Genomic DNA, 17,745 nt, shown 5'->3' with positions numbered 1-17,745 from the left:
GCAAAGCTGCAACAGCAGCCCATAAGCAAGACTTATGGGCCCTTTATATAGGACAGACCTAAGCTGGCCTGACCAGCCAGCAAAGGCCGACCAATCAGGTCAGTTGGTGGGTTGGCAGGTCGATGTCTAGGACAGGGAGCCGACTTTCTAGTCGGCCATATCAAGGGGACCTAGCCCATCCTATAAATAGCCCCCCCCTTCCCCCCTCATTCCTCATCACCTACACTTACAGCCTTACACACAGGCAAGCGCATAGGGAGAGGAAGAGACTCAACATCTTCTAGACAACACTTAGGCTGTATGTACACGCTCTCGCTTGAGCTTTTATTGCCCACGATTGTGGGGCAATATATCTGAGTTTGGCCTATCTCTCTTTCAGTTTTCTGAGTGTTGTATGAGCTAGAGAGGAAGTAAGGTGTGAGTGATTCTATCCTCTATTTCTAACACCATAATAATAATTTCCTGTCTTCTTAGTATTCCAAGAGGTTGTATCCTTCTTTGGTCAGCCATTCTGACCTAAAATGGTGCTGGTGCAAGTTCATTGCAACAAAAAATTTCAAATAGATCCTCAGAGAGGATGTTCATTCATGACCCTTCATCTACTAGTACTTCGGGGATCCTTTGCCTTTTATAATCCACATCTATAAGTGACACTTGATAATCCACATCTTCAATACTGGATGTGTAGATATCAAAGCACACAAATGGATAGTTTTAACACTCATACACAATGCATGGTAAGAATTGTGAAAATACACATACCCAACCATGAAAATGATAGGTGATAAATATCAAACTTTGCATATACAAGTATCTTAATCTCATCAAGGCATATGTACAATATCATATGTATCAAACGTACACATATGAGATAAGCAAACTAATGCATATATTTAATAATCATGCACTCCAACGCATTGTAAGAATTGTGAAATTTTGCATGCCTGACCATGCAAATAATACATGAACCACATAAAAATTTATAAGCATGACGTATTAATCTCATTACTGACTATGCAAAGTATCATATCCATCGGATACATACACATATATTAGAAGCACACGATGCATATTTTAAACACTCATGCATAATGCATGGCAAGAATTGTGAAAATATGCATACCCGACCATGCAAATGATACCAAATCCATATCAAAATTTTCAATAACAAGGATATTAATCTCATTAATGTTTGGGCAAAGTATCACATCCATCGAGCACACACATATATGCTAGGAGCACATTGATGCATATTTTTGGCACTCATGTACAACACATGCTAAGAATAATTGAAATACACATGCCCAACTATGAAAATGATATCCGATACACAAAATTTGCAAGAAAAAGGACCTCAATATCATTGAAGACTATGCAAAGTATCATACCCATAATATACACACACATATGCTAGAAGCACACCGATGCAAATGTTTAGGACGTATGCATGATGCATGGTAAGAACTGTGAAAATAAGCATGTCCCACCATGCAAATGATATCCAATACACACAAAACTTTTCAAGGATAAGTAAATCACTCTCATGGAGACCTATGCAAAGTATCATTGCCATAGGAAACATATACATATGGTAAAAGCACACTAATGCATATTTTCAACACACATGCACAATGCATAGTAAGAACTATGAAAATATGCATTCCCCACCATGCAAATGATATCTAAGCCACATCAAACTTTGCAAGCACAAGGATTTTATAAGATTAAGACCTATTCAAAGTATCATACCCATAGGACACAGATGTTAAAAGCACACCGATGCATAGTTTTAACACTCATGCATGGTAAGAATCGTGGAAATATGCATGCCGAACTATGCAGCTGATATCTATTTCACATCAAAAGTTTCAATAACAAGGGTATTAATATCATGTAGCCCTACAAAAAATATCATACCCATGGAAAACACACACACATATGCTAGAATTACACCGATGCATACTTTAAACACTCATGCATGATGCATTGTAAAAAACTTGAAAATACCCATGTGTAACAATACAAATGATACCCTATTCACATAAAACCTTGCAAGAACATGAATATTACCCTCATCAATTCGTGTATAAGTAGCATATCCATCCAAGACATACATGCCGGTATCCATCTAAAGTTGGGGCTCGACAGCCACCCTGGTAGAGAAGAGGGGCCAGTCCAGAATCCACGAGGCTAGACAGAAACACTCTATCGACTGCTGAAATCACATAAGGTTGGCCTCACAGCCCCTAAAGAACATCGTTGTGTCATCCGCAAACTCTGAATCAAGTAATGTCTGGGAGACTCAGTCCCAGTAATCCCACCTCCTGTGCAGTGAGGTAGCAACTTATGGCCTCAACAAAAATAGAAAGAGGAAAGGGGCTAGATGGCAGCCTGCCACACTGAGTGTGAAAGCATAAACTGGTCTCCTCAATCGCCACCCATCAGCACCTAGCTATGGGCTGTCGAATAGAGTGATGCTACTCCTCATATCCACTCAATCAATGACCAGAACTCTGATCTGCCACACTGGCCGCATTTGGCGCATAAACATTAAGAAAACCCACTCTATCCTCTCCAATGCGCAATGTGACCCACTGAGCTCTCCCAAGCACTATGATACCTCTGTCAACAATCAAAGGGCAACATGACTCCACAATAGCAATACATACATCGCCTTGCGCACACACTGTGCCAAAGCCTGCTGACCAAAATACATCACTCTGTCCTCTGAGCAACCAGCCACATCGTCTAGTCCTGCTCTCACTGAGATGATGCTCCTGGAGCATAAGTACATCTATTTGTCCACCCACCAAAGCAGTCTGCAACTCCTGCCTCAATCTGCCCCTATCACGTCTAAACTGGGGGCCTCCCATGCCCTGCACATTCCATGAGACTTCTCTCATGGGGAAACCAAATAAGATGAAGACGTCATGTCTACGGTAATGTGAGCCACCTTCGAAGGTAGCTTCGATGGGGAGTAATCCATGTCAGCACTCCCCCTCAAAGGAGCCCAACGATCACATAGGGCTTGGTGGCAGAATGTCCAACCCACCTTCATAGTTGCGACACATGCCATCTCGAGCAATCCATCCTCATGAACATATACATACACAGGCATAGTCCGAGCATTTGTCATCAAATGGATCACCAAGTGCATCTCATCCTCCTCTTCTGATGGGGGAATCACCATGTATTTGGCCAGCTGCCAAAACAGTGCAAGCCTATCTAAAACCTCAAGGCTACCAATGTGATGGGAAAACTCAATCACCTGGTCTCTCACAAAGACCTCTACACCGCTCCCCCGTGGGCCCACCACATAGCGGGAAGGAGAATGCCACCGCAGAGTGAAGTGCTAGGAGAGATCTGGCAGAACTGCACACCACATGTACTCGTACCTCAGCATCACCTGACAATGTTTGGGATGAGCCCGTGGCATCAAATATCCACAACCAAAGAGGCCGCGAGTCCGGTCTCCCAGGCTGCTCAACCCCCGTGGAATGGTCGATATAGAGGAAGGAAGCACCTAGAGAACTGGTCTGTCAGTAGAGCCAAGCTCGAGGCTCCATGCTGCCCTACTGACTGAGGTTGTCTGTGTCCGACGAGGCTCAGAAGAAGATACCGTGGGAGAGGGCGAGGCGGGAGGAGGCAAGAAGGGGGGCGAGAGTGGTGGGTAGGGGGATATGGGTAGGCGTTGTGGTCACCACAGAGGTCTCTGGGCCGGGGGTTTCGATCGGGGCGACGAGGAGAGAAGATGTGGCAGTCTGAGTAGCCTCAGTCGAGGCCCACGACTGGGGCCCCAGTGGCGGTGGGAGGAACAACTAGGAGGGCGGGGCCAGGGATGTGTCCTCTGTCATCGGGGTCGCTACTGCCTGGGGTGGCGAATGGGAACCTGTTGCTATTCACCCTCTGCGGGCCACGGGCCCTCATGGGCGGTCGAGGAAGGTCGTTAGGGGGTGGCGCTGGTGCTGGCGCAGAAGAGGCCTGCGAACCAACAGCCAGTGTCAAGGTCGGCGTCGAGGACAGGTTCGGGTAATATGGCCCTCTTGCTAACAAATGAAGCACTAGTTCGGTAACCCCGAGTACTCCACTCTCTGTGTAATCCATCCTCTGCCTAGGATGGGCAATGAAACCTCCTTCGGGAGGTCCGATATGTCTGTCATGATGACTCTCATCGAGGGTAGGCCGGTGGCTTTGGCGGTCGTATGTGGGGCCTCAAGCACTGTGCCAAACATGTGGCCTAGTGCCTCGAGAAAGGACTTGTACTCCTTGAGACCAGAGAAGCAGACCGAAACTGAGAAACCTGCCGCCTTAGCAAGAGGGTCGACAAACATGCTGAATCCATGGTGCCAGGGACAAGAATAAGCTCTAGCTGCTCGCAGTGAAATGGGGCTCCGCGCAAGAACCCTGGACGCCATCTCTGGCATCTCGAACTCTATCTAGTAGTATCCACGCGCGAGGGTTTGGATGTCTACCATCTTACCTGAATTAGCCAGTAGCTGACCTTGGAGCAAGGAAGCACACATCTCCTTTGCATGAGAAAGCAAAGTCAGATAGCATCATAGCTTTGCTTACTCCTTTGTGTGAGTTGCAAGATAGAGAGGGGGAGGAGAGATTCAAGACTTGAGAGAGACAAATCCAGAGGGAGACTTTAATGCTAGCACATCTGACAGGTGTACAGTGAAACATCTCTCTCTCTCTCTCTCTCTCTCTCTCTCTCTGACCCGAATGCAAGCTTGAGATTCACTAGCTTAGGTCGGCGCTCCCCGACAACGACACCATTGTTGGGGTCACCGTAGCTAGCGACTACTCACCAACACTCCTTAGCAAAGGAATCGTAAACGAAGAGTTTAACCCGGCTAGGACATGGAAGAAACCTTGCTTTGTCAAGCAAAGGAATCTCTAGCAAGCTTAGGGACAATGACTCAAGGTGGTTCTAATGCACTATCACTCCGTTAATCGAATGAATTAGCAATGTGTGATTTGATCAGCTTCCTCCATATCCCAATCACGACTTAGTTTTATCGGGATTGCGCCCACACACCCTGGATAACCACGAGGTTTGAACCATAACAAGTGCTCACGAAGAGCAACACTTTACCGCTAGGCCAATTTCCTTTGGTGGAAAAGGTAAGTTTTTCAAATAACACTTTTTGAAGGAAAAGGACATGAGGTTTTTATTATAACCAGTGAAAAAATACCTGTGCATTTGCAGCTACTTTCTCTACCCGCCACTTTCTCACGTTGTTGCGCTCTCTCTCTCTCTCTCTCTCTCTCTCTCTCTTACACACACACATATGCACATACTCAAACACACTTCTCGGCTCGCCCATCCTCCCTCTTTTTCATGTTGCCCCTTTCCACCTGCCTTTCTGAATCCACCTCCCCCACTTTCTCTCTCTTCTATCTTGCTTCTTGTCTGCAGGTAGATATATGGAGTTCACAGAAGGTACTTTGTTGGCAAATGGGTCATTAATAGATAAGTACCCTTGTTGCCAGATGGGCCCACACAACAGAGACACATGTAATTCGACACGTCTAACTACACATGAATAAGCCAAGGAAATTACAATACAGTTACGAAGGATATGAAAAGCAGACCATTAAAAAATGGTGGGGATGCCCCCATTTCTTGACATTTTATACTTCAAAACAATCACAAGTTAAAAATTGAAGATGGCCCGCCTTTTCTAGTAAGTGCAAGGAATAACAAGCAAAATTAATGGAAAGAAAATTGTACAATGATTCATAATCTGTTAAACAAATTTGAGATTTTATTAGAGTGTGAGATTTACATTTGATTTGTGGGGACGATCATTTGGTGTGGTGGGAGAGAGAGGTTGAGCTTGATAAATTGTGGGGCAAGGTGGGTGGGGATGTTGTGCTTGGTGATAGTTGCAAATCATTGCAACAGCTCAAAGCTTGTTGGTGTAGAGGGGGAGGGGAAGGGGGAGGTCAATTTGGGGGTTAAATCAAGTGCTCAGGGATTGATTATTTGAAGAAGACACGATTTCTTGTGGAGCAAGCATATAAACAGGTGAAATTGACTTTTAATCTTCCAGCTTGTTATGAACGAGTGTGGAATTAAGAAAAATGAACATTGTTCACCCCTAGCAAATGTACAAGTAGAGCTTGCCAATGTTTTTAGATTGCACTCTTTTCCCTTGGAAGATAAGACCTCTCCTAGTATTTGATAAAAGTAACAGAACTAGACGTATTGCTGTACTGACAACGTTTTTGTTCTTCAAAACTTGATTTGGCACATTCTGTGTTCAAATCTCACCTCTCGTCGGATAGATCATTGTGGTCTCTTGGGATTGCTCGTGTTCAAATCTCACCTCTCGTCGGATAGATCATTGTGGTCTTTTGGGATTGCTCCTACAACGTTTAAAGTCTCTCTCTCTCTCTCTCTCTCTCTCTCTCTCAGATGCACTGTAACCATCAGACGAAAACTATTGTAACTTTTGGTTCTTCATGGTTACAAAAACTATTGTAACTTTTGGTTCATAGCCTCTTGAGGACGTTAATATAGCTTTCTTTCTTTCTTCTTTCTTTCTCTCTCTAGCTCAGTATGCGGAGCCTCACCTGGAGAAGCTCGTGATGTTGAACACTGTAGGGAAACATAAGGGAAGGGGGCCTCTTTCCCACAAGGAAAAATGCCCAAAACTTGTGCATGTAGCTTTGTGAGTGCACAGGGAACCTCTTTTTCACGTAAATAGCTCATTGCACGGTCAGATGAAATCCACACTGTCCTCAACAAATCGATGGATGCCCTCTCAACAGCTTGAATGGAGTGTGCTTTCACCACATCAACAGAGGGAATGCATTCTGCTGGCGACACCTCACACAAGAAGTTTTAGACATTTTCCCACTATGATTCCTACATTGAGAATTACGACGACATCATGAGCTTTTGCAAGCGAGGCGGAACATACCTAGCTAGGTGCGGTGGGGGGCAGGGGGCTGCCGGCCCCGAAGGAGGTGGCTAGCAACCCCCTGCCCCCAACCGCACCTAGCCAAGTATGCGGAGCCTCATCTGCAGAAGCTCATGATGTTGAACACTATAGGGAAACATAAGGGAAAGTGGGTCTCTTTCCCACATGGGAAAATGCCCAAAACTTCTTCTATCAGCAGCTGGAATACCTTAATCTCTTGCCAGATGTCCCCTTCTTTCTGTCACATACACTACTGATTAGCACTGCCAACCCCCACGATCCACTACGGTTGACTATCACCTCCACCTCCCCCGTCTCATGAAGGGAGGGAATGGCCATGAGTCAGCCATTCCCATGGGAAATTGGGTCGCTGGCTAGTCCTGGCTCCGGCCACAAGAAGTTTTAGACATTTTCCCACTATGATTCCCACATTGCGGATTACAACAACATCATGAGCTTCCGCAGGCGAGGCAGCTAGGTGCGGTGGGGGGCAGGGCCCCGAAGGAGGGGGCCGGTAGCCCCCTGCCCCCCACCACACTAGCTAGGTATGCAGAGCCTCATCTGCAGAAGCTGATGATGTTGAACACTGGAATACCTTAAGCTCTTGCCAGATGTCCCCTTCTTTCTGTCACATACACTGCTGATTAGCACTGCCAACCCCCACGGTACACTACGGTCGACTATCACCTCCACCTCCCCCGTCTCATGAAGGGAGGGAATGGCCATGAGTTAGCAATTCCCATGGGAAATTGGGTCGCTGGCTAGTGCTGGCTCCGGCCACAAGAAGTTTTAGACATTTTCCCACTATGATTCCCACATTGCGGATTACAACAACATCATGAGCTTCCGCAGGCGAGGCAGCTAGGTGCGGTGGGGGGCAGGGCCCCGAAGGAGGGGCCCGGTAGCCCCCCACCACACTAGCTAGGTATGCAGAGCCTCGTCTGCAGAAGCTCATGAGGTTAAACACTGTAGGGAAATTCATAAGGGAAAGGGGGCCTCTTTCCCACATGGGAAAATGCCCAAAACTTCTTGTATCCATTGTGCCAACCTGTGGTAGGAATTGAAAAAGCATTGACTTTTGGACTAAAGCCAATCAAGGTAACAAGCAATGCATATCGCTAAAATTAGCTTCTCCAAGGTTAATTCTCTCAAAATCTAATTAATGGAGACTTTCTATATATCTCTCTCATGAGTAGTTCTCTCGATTATGAGGGATATAGCCCAAATACAACTTCAGCTCATCATCACTTTCTCTTAGGGAAACAAAAAACTCGAGCAACACTAAGTCCTTGCCTATGGTAGGCCAAATTCACAAGAAGTTTTTGGCCTTTTCCCTTGTGGGAACGAGGCCCCTTTTCCCTTATGTTTCCCTATAGTGTTCAACACCATCAGCTTCTGCAGACGAGGCTCCATATACCTAGCTAGGTGCAGTGGGGGGTAGGGGGCTGCCGGCCGCCCCCTGCCCCCCACCGCACCTAGCTAGGTACACTACACGTCGCCTACACAAGCTCATGATGTTGTCGTAATCTGCAATGTGGGAATTATAGTGGAAAGGTGTTGAAAACTTCTTGTGAAAAAGCACATTTATTTACTAGATATACAATGCTCCAATTGATACTCTTCCAAACCGGCAATTAGGCAAATACATCTCTGCATTAGGTGATTGAACAAAAGAAAGATGCAGTTGTGATTAATGTGATGGAAAATGCATCACATAAACACACTCACATTCCTCTGTTGTAAAAAACCATACACAGAAATTACACCATACAAACACATGTTGCAACAAAACCTAACACACATGTGACAGTTACCGGGGAAACAACACAGAAGCATCATCCTCCACTTCCTCATCTACCCATGTTTCGGCATGCAATATAGGATCAATGTTCAAAGGTTGCACTAGCAAGGGTAGGCCTCCGCACAAACGATGCACAACTAACCTCATGTTAGGGCGCAGCTCACGTTCCTCCATGAGACAGTCTCTAGCAACATTCGTAATCAGTGTAAGCTCCTCTTTGACGTACTTCCTAGCCAATAATGGATCCACCATCAAGCTTATATCCAACTCGTAAAACTGCTTGCAACAATCTGTCAGTAACTCCCCCTCCACCAAGGCCCTCCTCCCTGTGATTAGTTCTAGTAATATCACCCCATAGCTGAACACATCGCTTTTGCTTGACAGCTGATTTGTTTTCACATATGCTGGATCCAAGTACCCAAACGACCCCTTTATTGCTGTCGTCTGAGGCTCTTCTGCCCCTAGCGGGGCCTCCTTGCACAACCCAAAGTCTGCCACCTTTGCATTGTTATTCTCATCCAGCAAAATGTTGGCAGACTTTATATCACGATGCACCAGTCCTGGGCTGGCAAAATAGTGAATGTACTCAATGCCAAATGCGATGTGCAATGCAATCTTCATCCTTTCTTCCCATGTCAGCGGCTTCCGAGAAACTGGATTATGAAGGATCTCATATAGACTGCCTTTAGACATAAACTCATAAACCAGAATGTGCTCGTTGTTCTCAATGCAGTAACCCAAAAGTCTGACAAGGTTTGCATGGTGAAGACGAGATAGAAGCTTCACCTCTAAAATAAACTCTTGAGGCCCTTGCCTAGATACCTGATTTAGCCTTTTCACTGCTGCCACTCTCCCATCTTTCAGTTCAGCTTTGTAGACTGTCCCATATCCTCCTTTTCCCACCATGACAGCAAACCCCTCCGTTGCTTCTTCCAACTCTTGTAGAGAGAAGGCTTCGCAGCTGTCAAGTTTGAGATCTACCTTTTGGTTCATTTTCGAACTCCGGGCATGTCGCATTTTCAGAAGCATCAATAAAATCATCCCCAGCACCAGAATTACTGCAGCACTAATTCCACCTGCAAGAGCACCTGAAACATTTCCCTTTTTCTTGGATGGTGGATTGCAGAGTTGTAAGAGATCCTTTGCACTGTCACTACACAGATTCTTATTCCCAGGAGTAAATGCAAGAGCAGTGCCACTATTTCTCAGCAGAGAGATGCCTTGGGGGACGGCACCAGACAGATTATTCATCTGCAGGTTGAGGGCTTTAAGACTACGCAATACAAGTGTATCTGGAATTGCTCCTGTGAGTTGATTACCCTGCAAATTCAGTTCTTGAAGAACCAGGTTGCCAAGATTGGTGGGAATAGTTCCTTGGAGGGTGTTACTGCTAAGGTCCAGTGTAACAAGCCTTGGCATGCTTCCAAGAAAGGAAGGAATTGAGCCACTCATCAGATTGCTGCTCAAATTCAAGCTTTGAAGGCTTGGGTAGAGTGCAAGGAGCTCGAATGGAATTGTTCCTGAGAGACCATGTCCAGAAAGGTCTAGCCCAATCACTTCCACTCCCAAGCAAGTCACACCAACCCATTTTGTATCACTAGTGGGAGGGATGAGACAAGGATCCGAGAGCTTATTCCAGCTCATTAGACTGGTTGGAGACCCTAACCCATTTTTCAATCTTAACAAGGCCTGTTGGGCTGGAATATTCACCATCACATTGTCCAGATATGGAGCACATTGGTTGTACGGAACACCGTAAACCCTTTGTTCTGGAGCCATGTCTTGAAAACCCATTGTTGTTTGATTTGATATGGCTATAAATTCAACAACTATCCGAGTCCACCCCGGATTTCCAGCAGTATGATTCTCAGCTAGCAGTGTGAAATTCAATGAATCTATGCCCACATCAATCCCAAGCTGACAATAAGGCAATGTGATATTGCTGTTACTGCACTGGCATGCAGCATCAAAGCTTAGGTGGTAAGTCACATTGGCTTGGGTGGCCATTGTTTGTTGAAGTCCACCTGGCACTTGCGTGAAACTATTTTGTGTTGCAAGCCACACTAATCTTCGCCCTTCAGTAGGTGGAAAGAATGACGATCCAAAGCATGTGACCCCATTCCCTGTTACCACCCATGAAGACAACTCTCTGCTTCCTGCTTGAAGTTGGAACCCACTGGAACCAGGGTCTTCCGGGATGCTGCTTGCGCTCTCGAAGCCACCATTCACAAGCACATTGCTGGATGATTCCCATACTAATACCACTCGAACATTGTCAACTCCAATGCCACAGCTGCCTTCACTCCCAGTAATAGAGAGCTCAGTTTGATATGAACTCGCTTGGAACTGATAAGATGACGGAGACCATGGTTCAGGGGCAGAGCCGGAGAACTCCATTGCCTTTTGCCCTCCAACTGAGACTTGGATAGAGATACTTCCAGGGAAGGAATCCCCACAAACTGCTGTAAAAATGAACATGTCAATGGTGACAAGGTATGAAGCATTAGGAGCTGTTGTCAATGTTTGATTTACTCCTCCTGACTCTCGAGCCCAGAAGGGTGAGAGATAGCAATTCCCATCAGAAGCACCCCCAAAAATGACCTGCATTCAAACAGATCATGATGAGCTAAGCAGGATATTTCTTTCTAATTAGGGTGGTACCGTTGTTGTGTGCGCATGTCCATAGAGAAACCCATTCACAGGGCTATGCCGGAAGCTGCTCATTCCTCAACTAACAAGACTGCATAGATGAAAAGGGGATGGCCTGCTGGTGAGGACGAAACCTATCCCAAAGCTAAGAAACAACTAAGAAAAAGTGATATGCAGGGTGAACTAATCAATTCAGTGACAAAGGTGTTGACATGATGTCACATTGTCGGCACACGATGGCATGTATGATGTACCTCAGCCCATGTGAGATGCTACTGTAATGGCACTTGTTCATGGGGGAGAGAGAGAAAGCCAAGTCCCTTTCGTCTAGTGGTTAAGACATCGTCTTTTCATGTCGAAGACACGGGTTCGATTCCCGTAAGGGATAACCTTCAGGGTACTGAATGTATCTGATCAAGCGCCTGTAAATTAGAGCCCGTCCCTATGGTTCACATGGGAAGCAGGGGAAGAGGGCTTTCTTCTTAGCGAGCAGGGCCCATTGTCACGAGCTCTGCTTGGTCTTGTGTGATGTCGTACATTCCTAAAGCTCTCTCTCTCTCTCTCTCTCTCTCTCTCACATTGATTATTCTATTCATCGGCATAAACATGAACAAAGTGAGATACAACCTCCAGGCCTAATCCGGTGACGTTCCATTTCATCAAGGCTACCGAATTGGAGGAAGAGATGTTCTTGACGCCACTGTCAGCGTATACGGAGGGATCGGGTGCGAAGAAGAAGCCGGTACCATTGGTGCAATAATCTTCGAAGCTAGGATTTTTCAGCACTGGTTGTGGAAAAATCTGGTGAAGGGAGTATGCATGAGAGATGATGCAGTGGAAAAGGAGGAAGAGTGAGGCTGGCAAAGCTAGCGGTGCTGTTGCGGTAAGCATTGCCGAAGCTCTACGTGATTGATTCATGAGCTGTTTTGAGCAGATGATGTTGGGCTTCGCACGGCTTTTTAACGTCTATCTCCCACGGGTTTGAACTTTGAACTTTGAAGTTTGAAAGTTCAACGAAGGAAACTTTTTCAAAGGGTCAAAGAAGGGAACTTTTTCAAGACTGACTTAATAACACAAGGCAAGACGTTAAAGTTCAAAGAAGGTAGTTAGTGCATGCCAAAGGACATAGAGTTCATGAATAGCGCACCAAAATCCTGAAAAGTTTTTTAGTGAGATTTTTGGAAAAAAATGGAAAGGGGAAGGGTTTTGCTTTCTAATTTGAGACTTTAATTTATTTTTTTTAAGAGAGGGGCACGTGTCTTCCATGCCCCCTCTCTCTCAAGCTTTGACTCTCTCTCTCTCTCTAGCAAAAAAAAAGGTCCCCCCGTAACCGACTCTCTCTCTCTCTCTCTCTCTCTCTCCGTCGAGCTCCAGTCTCTGCTTCTCTATGCGTGCGCGCTATGGGCGAGCTCTCTCTCTCCCTCTCCCTCTCCATCTCCCTTGAACGCTCTCTTTCTCTGTCTCTGCTTTTCTGTCCGCAATGGACCCTTTGCTGAGGGAGATGGCAATGGAGGTACTATTCCTGTGAGGGCTAAGGAAGATGGCGATGGAGGGATGGCAGGCACCAGGCAGTCGTGGGCAAGCACTGCTGGAGAGGGGAGGAGAGAGGGGGCGATGGTGCAACAGGCGTAGCTTCGTAGGACAGATGACAGAGGAGAGAGAGAGAGGGAAGAGAAGAGAGAGGGGAGGAGAGAGGAGAGAGAAGTGGTAGAGGGGAGGAGAGAGGAGAGAGACTCTGAGAGAGAGGAGAGGGAGAGGCGAGGAGAGAGGATAACTCTCTATTAAATAAAGCCACGTCAGTGGCTTTATTTAATAGGGGGTTATAAGAGTGTTTGATGTGTATAGGGGGTTATAAGAGTGGAGAGGGGAGTTCATGATTATGCACAAGAAATCACTTCAACCCAGGGCCCATCTTAGCCTAATCACCTACATGAGGGTAGCATTCAAACCTTGAGTTGTGCAACGCAGTTATTTTTTAACTTCAATCAATATTGGTTATTTCATTGAGAGAGAGAGAGAGAGAGAGAGAGAGAGAGAGAGATTCTATCTTTAGCTCTCCTTCCATCCTGTCAAAGGAAAAGCAGGAAGCTCAATAGGCAATAGCAGATGCTAGACCGCCCACTATTCCCCCCAGGATTGCATGCCAGCTAGAAGAGGATATAATTGAACAGGAGCTTAGTAGACTATCAAGGACCTGAAACCAAACAAGAGCCCTGGAATTGATGGTTTACCAGCGAGTGTCCCCTAGCTCCCCTATTTGATGGTCTCTTTTGGCTAATCCAACATAGAATTACACAGGTGAAATTGGAAGGACTTCATCTACTCAACTATGCATGATAGTTGTGCTTCAACTAATGCCCTCCTTGCAAATAATAAGAATTGTCGCAAAGAATTTTGGACATGTCTTGACTTGTTTTGTGCAACCTTAGGATCCAAAATCAACCATGAAAAAATGGGTATAAAAACTATGGTCAAAGCACCCCCTAACTGGCTTCTTGCTCAGAGATGCTAGGTGATTCAAGAAGGGAAAATCTTTGGATTGCTAGGCATTCCAATGGGATTTGGTATCTCTCTCAAACAAAGATGGCAATGGATCCTAGATAGGTCTGAGGGGGGGTGTTTTTTGGCGAGCATTTCCTAGCGAGTGCTTTTTTGGTATTGGGCGAGTAGATTCCAAAAATATTCCTTTCTCTCCCCTCTCTCTCTTCAGTTATCTTGTGTGTACATGTGTGTGTGTGTGTGTGTGTGTGTGAGATAGATATATATATAGAGAGAGAGAGAGAGTAAGAGAGAGGGAGGGATTTGGATATGTGTTTGTGGCATGCCTTTGGCAAGGTCTAAGCATTTTTTGTAGAGGGGAGTTTTTGTTGCTTACATGGTTTGTGACAACTCAACTTAACTAGCCATGGGTCCCCTTTCTCACTCTCCCTCTCTTCTTACTAGTCTCTAGAGTGAAGACAAGGCTCTCTCTCTCTCTAGACGATGAGAGGAGTTATGATGATAAACTTATTTCTCTTGGGGTTTGAACTTTGCATTGTCATTATATGTGGTATTTCACACACAATTTATGTAAAAAGGTTATCCCCATCTCTCTCTCTCTCTCTCTCTTTCTTAATCTTTGCTTCTTGAATTGTTTTAACATTATAGCTTGAAATTTCTCGTACTTTTTAAAGACCCTCATGACCTACACACACACACATACATACTCTCTCTCTAAATCTAGTTGGCAATCTGAAAATTTTAATTTGCAAATATTTAAGACTCGTGGATTTAATCTTTCGTTCACACACACTCACTCTCTCTCTCTTGGTAGGCCATCGTGAAAGAATTTCCTGTTTTCTCATGTTTTTTAAAGACTCTTTCAATTTTGTTTAGTATGATAGATTAAAACTTATCTCACTTTTCAAAGTCCAATATGGAATCAACACACACACACACACACTCTCTCTCTCTCTAAATCTTTTTGGCCATCAATGTAGCCCATTGTATTGGGCACATTGTATTGGGTACGTGGATTTGAAGTATTGGTATTGTGCCTAGAAGTGCTATAAAAGTGAAACGAGTCTAAATGTAATATAGAGTCCCCTTAGAGTAGGGTGCACTCTTACACTTGTATATTTTGGATATCTACTTTATGTAGAGTCCCCTTAAAATAGGGTGCACTCTTACACTTGTAAATTTTGCACATCTACTTTGCAACCGTAATCTTATATTCATACCAAATTGAAATACATTAGAACATATCCAATCCATGAATATCAGAATTCACCAGGGATTGCTCACATAATAGAAAATACAATCCATGAACGTTAGCCATGGATTGTTTACAACTAGAAATGCAGACTTCAAAACATAGGAGGCTCATCCTCCTCCTCCTCCGCCAAGGTCGCCTCCAAGTAGCCTCTCCACTACTCACCCAAGGTGTTGGCCTTAGCACGCAGCATGGATGCCTCTCTGCTCCCCACAAACCCCATATCTTCCCAAATTTTTATTGTGGGATAGGCCAAAGTCACCAATTCATCAATGTCACTTTGGCTTGTCAACTCTCCACCCTCTTTTATGTTAAGCAATGCCTTTAGGTGTGATGTTATTTCATGCTTGTGTTCAATCCTGCAAACTTCTTCTATGTTTTTGGCTTTTAAACATAAAGCCAAGCCAATTTTCTTTACCACTTCCTTTGAGATGGAAGTTCGATACTTCACTCTAATGCCATTTCATATAGAGGATGAGCTTTCAACATTGACTCCAGTAGGAGATGGAATGGAAGAGGATGTTCCAATATTGAATGGCATAAGGGCGGGAGACTCACCTTCTACAAATTTCTTATCCACTTGGTATCCGCCTTCCAACAATGACTGCACCTCCTCATCTGTGAGGTTAGCTCCCACATTGACAGGCCATATTGTTGGTGGCAGACATGATGGATTTGGTTCAATGTTGTTGTCCACATCATAGCAATGGTATAACAGGATCCGAGAAAAACTAGAACCGTTGCCTGAGAAGGCCATTCGGATGCCTTTGATACCCCTCAAAGGATGGTGCTGGCACTCCCTTGCTTGAACCTGCAATGTGGTGCCCACATCTTCTTTCAACCTTTGGAGTGCCACCACACATGATCTTGATACCTACCTTGGTCCATCGTATTGCCCACATTGGTTCATTGATCTTGTGCTCAATCACACATGTCTCCCTTGGTAATTTTTCTTTTCAAGGGTGGGTGTTGATTCTCATCATCTGTGAAATTGATCTTTCTTGGCCATCTACATATTTACAATCATGTGCATGCGCATTATATTTCAGAGTAGCATCATCATCTATATCTATCACCACTGCAGATCTCCTTTTGTGGTGTGCACTTTCCTTGTCTCCATTGGTGGGTTTGGAGCCTTAAACATTCCTTTGGTTGCTTCATTGACTGTCCTAACCACTTGGGCTAGCTTTGCAAATATTTGTTCTTTGAGATTTTCCAAACTTGGTCCTTTCCCTATGTGTTTACCTTGTGCATAAAAAACTGCCTTAGTACTCTACAATATTGCATTTGCCATATATGTTGTGTAGGCATCATAAAGAGATCTTTCATTGAAATCCTTCCCCTGCGAGCCAGCTTCCACGCTTGCTCTCTGCCAACAAGTTTGTTCTTGGGGTGTTAGGACCATTGCTGCTTCTCTCATTACTTTCATGATACTTCCCTAGTGTGTGATGCACACCTCCCACCAACTCAACCAAGAGTCCATAGCTCGAAGGTTTTTATCCATGTAGTTACCATTTTGCCACCATTGGTGAATAAGATGAGCCTCTGATGTTGCGGTTTCCCTTGTAGGAGCCACATGCCACTTCTCGCACATTGCCTTGTGATTATCTTGAGCAATTCACACTATATACTTTGTTGTATGTGTAACCATGTTTTGCTTCCATTGGAAATGACAGGACCTCTCTCTACCAATGAAGACATTATGTTTTTCTTCATTGAAGACATGTCATACCGCATTCCAATTAGATTGCGCCTCATCCGCCATAAAACAAAAGAAATCAAGCTGATCACAATCTTGCTTCTTCATGACCTTGTTGATGCATTCCCAAAATAGACGTTGATCATCCATGTCCTCTTCTTTCATCTCACATGTTGCAATTGTTAGAGGTCTTGCATACTATGCATTAACATTTAAAATATATGAGAAATTAAACTAATTGTTAGGAGGTCTTGCAATAGCATGATTGTGACATAAGATGTGGCTTACCTTGGGTCATAAACATGACATGCTATGGTGACCTAATCAGCAACTCGATGGGCGCAATCAAATTGCACCCATGTGTGTTGAAGGTCTCTTGATCTACTTTGTCTCATCTAATTTACTAAACCCACTCCTGAAGTAAGTCCAATAGTTGACATCTTGAATACAAAGCATTTATCTATTTCTATTCCTTGACCTAGGAACCTACTTCCACGGAAAAAATCATAGGTGCATTCTCTCTTTAGTTTCAACTTTTAATAATGCATCTTATCCAAAACACTCCCTTGTTGGACCATTTCGCACTGAAGATATAGACCTCGAGAACCCATAAATGATGTCCTTTCATTACGTGCTTTTGAAATATTTTTTTATTCAATTTTCATTTTTAAAAAATTACATATACCAGTAACCTTGAACCAATCGTCCCATCTCCTTAACAACATTCAAGAATTCTTGCTCTCCGATGCTATGTTAGAGCCACCTGCTTACACTAGCATTGTCATAATCATTTCTTTTGTGACACCATTTGTAACTTTCTAGGTCCAACATGACAATCTACACCAAGAACCTTCAGGACCGTTTCCTTTGTCTTGTCTGTAAGTTGCTTGGTTGTTCCTTCGATTGTCGCTAT

At 44.6% G+C, this 17,745-nt stretch overlaps 1 protein-coding gene, 1 non-coding gene and 1 pseudogene across 2 annotated transcripts; 1 reads left to right on the top strand and 2 right to left on the bottom strand.

Moving 5' to 3' along the window:
* Window positions 1-8,616: 8,616 nt before the first annotated feature.
* Window positions 8,617-12,316, bottom strand: LOC147885697 (uncharacterized). Its single transcript, XM_087396727.1, has 2 exons — window positions 12,010-12,316; window positions 8,617-11,334 (listed from the first exon to the last, which is right to left on the bottom strand). Exons 1-2 carry the CDS (start codon window positions 12,298-12,300, stop codon window positions 8,743-8,745), a joined length of 2,883 nt encoding a protein of 960 aa, XP_087252853.1. The 5' UTR covers window positions 12,301-12,316; the 3' UTR covers window positions 8,617-8,742.
* Window positions 11,699-11,770, top strand: TRNAE-UUC (transfer RNA glutamic acid (anticodon UUC)). The gene has a single exon. It is a non-coding gene; the product is annotated as a tRNA-Glu (tRNA).
* Window positions 12,317-15,596: 3,280 nt separating the features above from the next.
* LOC147885696 (uncharacterized) lies at window positions 15,597-16,616 on the bottom strand (annotated as a pseudogene).
* Window positions 16,617-17,745: the final 1,129 nt, after the last annotated feature.

This window comes from Dipteris shenzhenensis, chromosome 25, assembly GCF_047967505.1.
Source record: "Dipteris shenzhenensis isolate YYH24624 ecotype China chromosome 25, Dip_SZ_1.0, whole genome shotgun sequence".
Lineage (NCBI taxonomy): Eukaryota > Viridiplantae > Streptophyta > Polypodiopsida > Gleicheniales > Dipteridaceae > Dipteris > Dipteris shenzhenensis.
The sequence above is the reverse complement of the archived record's forward strand: the minus strand, read 5'-3'. Positions and strand labels throughout refer to the sequence as shown.

What these genes read in the sequence shown, in the direction of transcription:
- LOC147885697 (XM_087396727.1), bottom strand. Translation starts at nt 12,300, where the DNA reads ATGAATCAATCACGTAGAGCTTCGGCAATGCTTACCGCAACAGCACCG. An exon ending in TCACCGGATTAGGCCTGGAG is followed by an intron (nt 11,335 to 12,009) that starts GTTGTATCTCAC and finishes GTTTGAATGCAG; the next exon opens with GTCATTTTTGGGGGTGCTTC.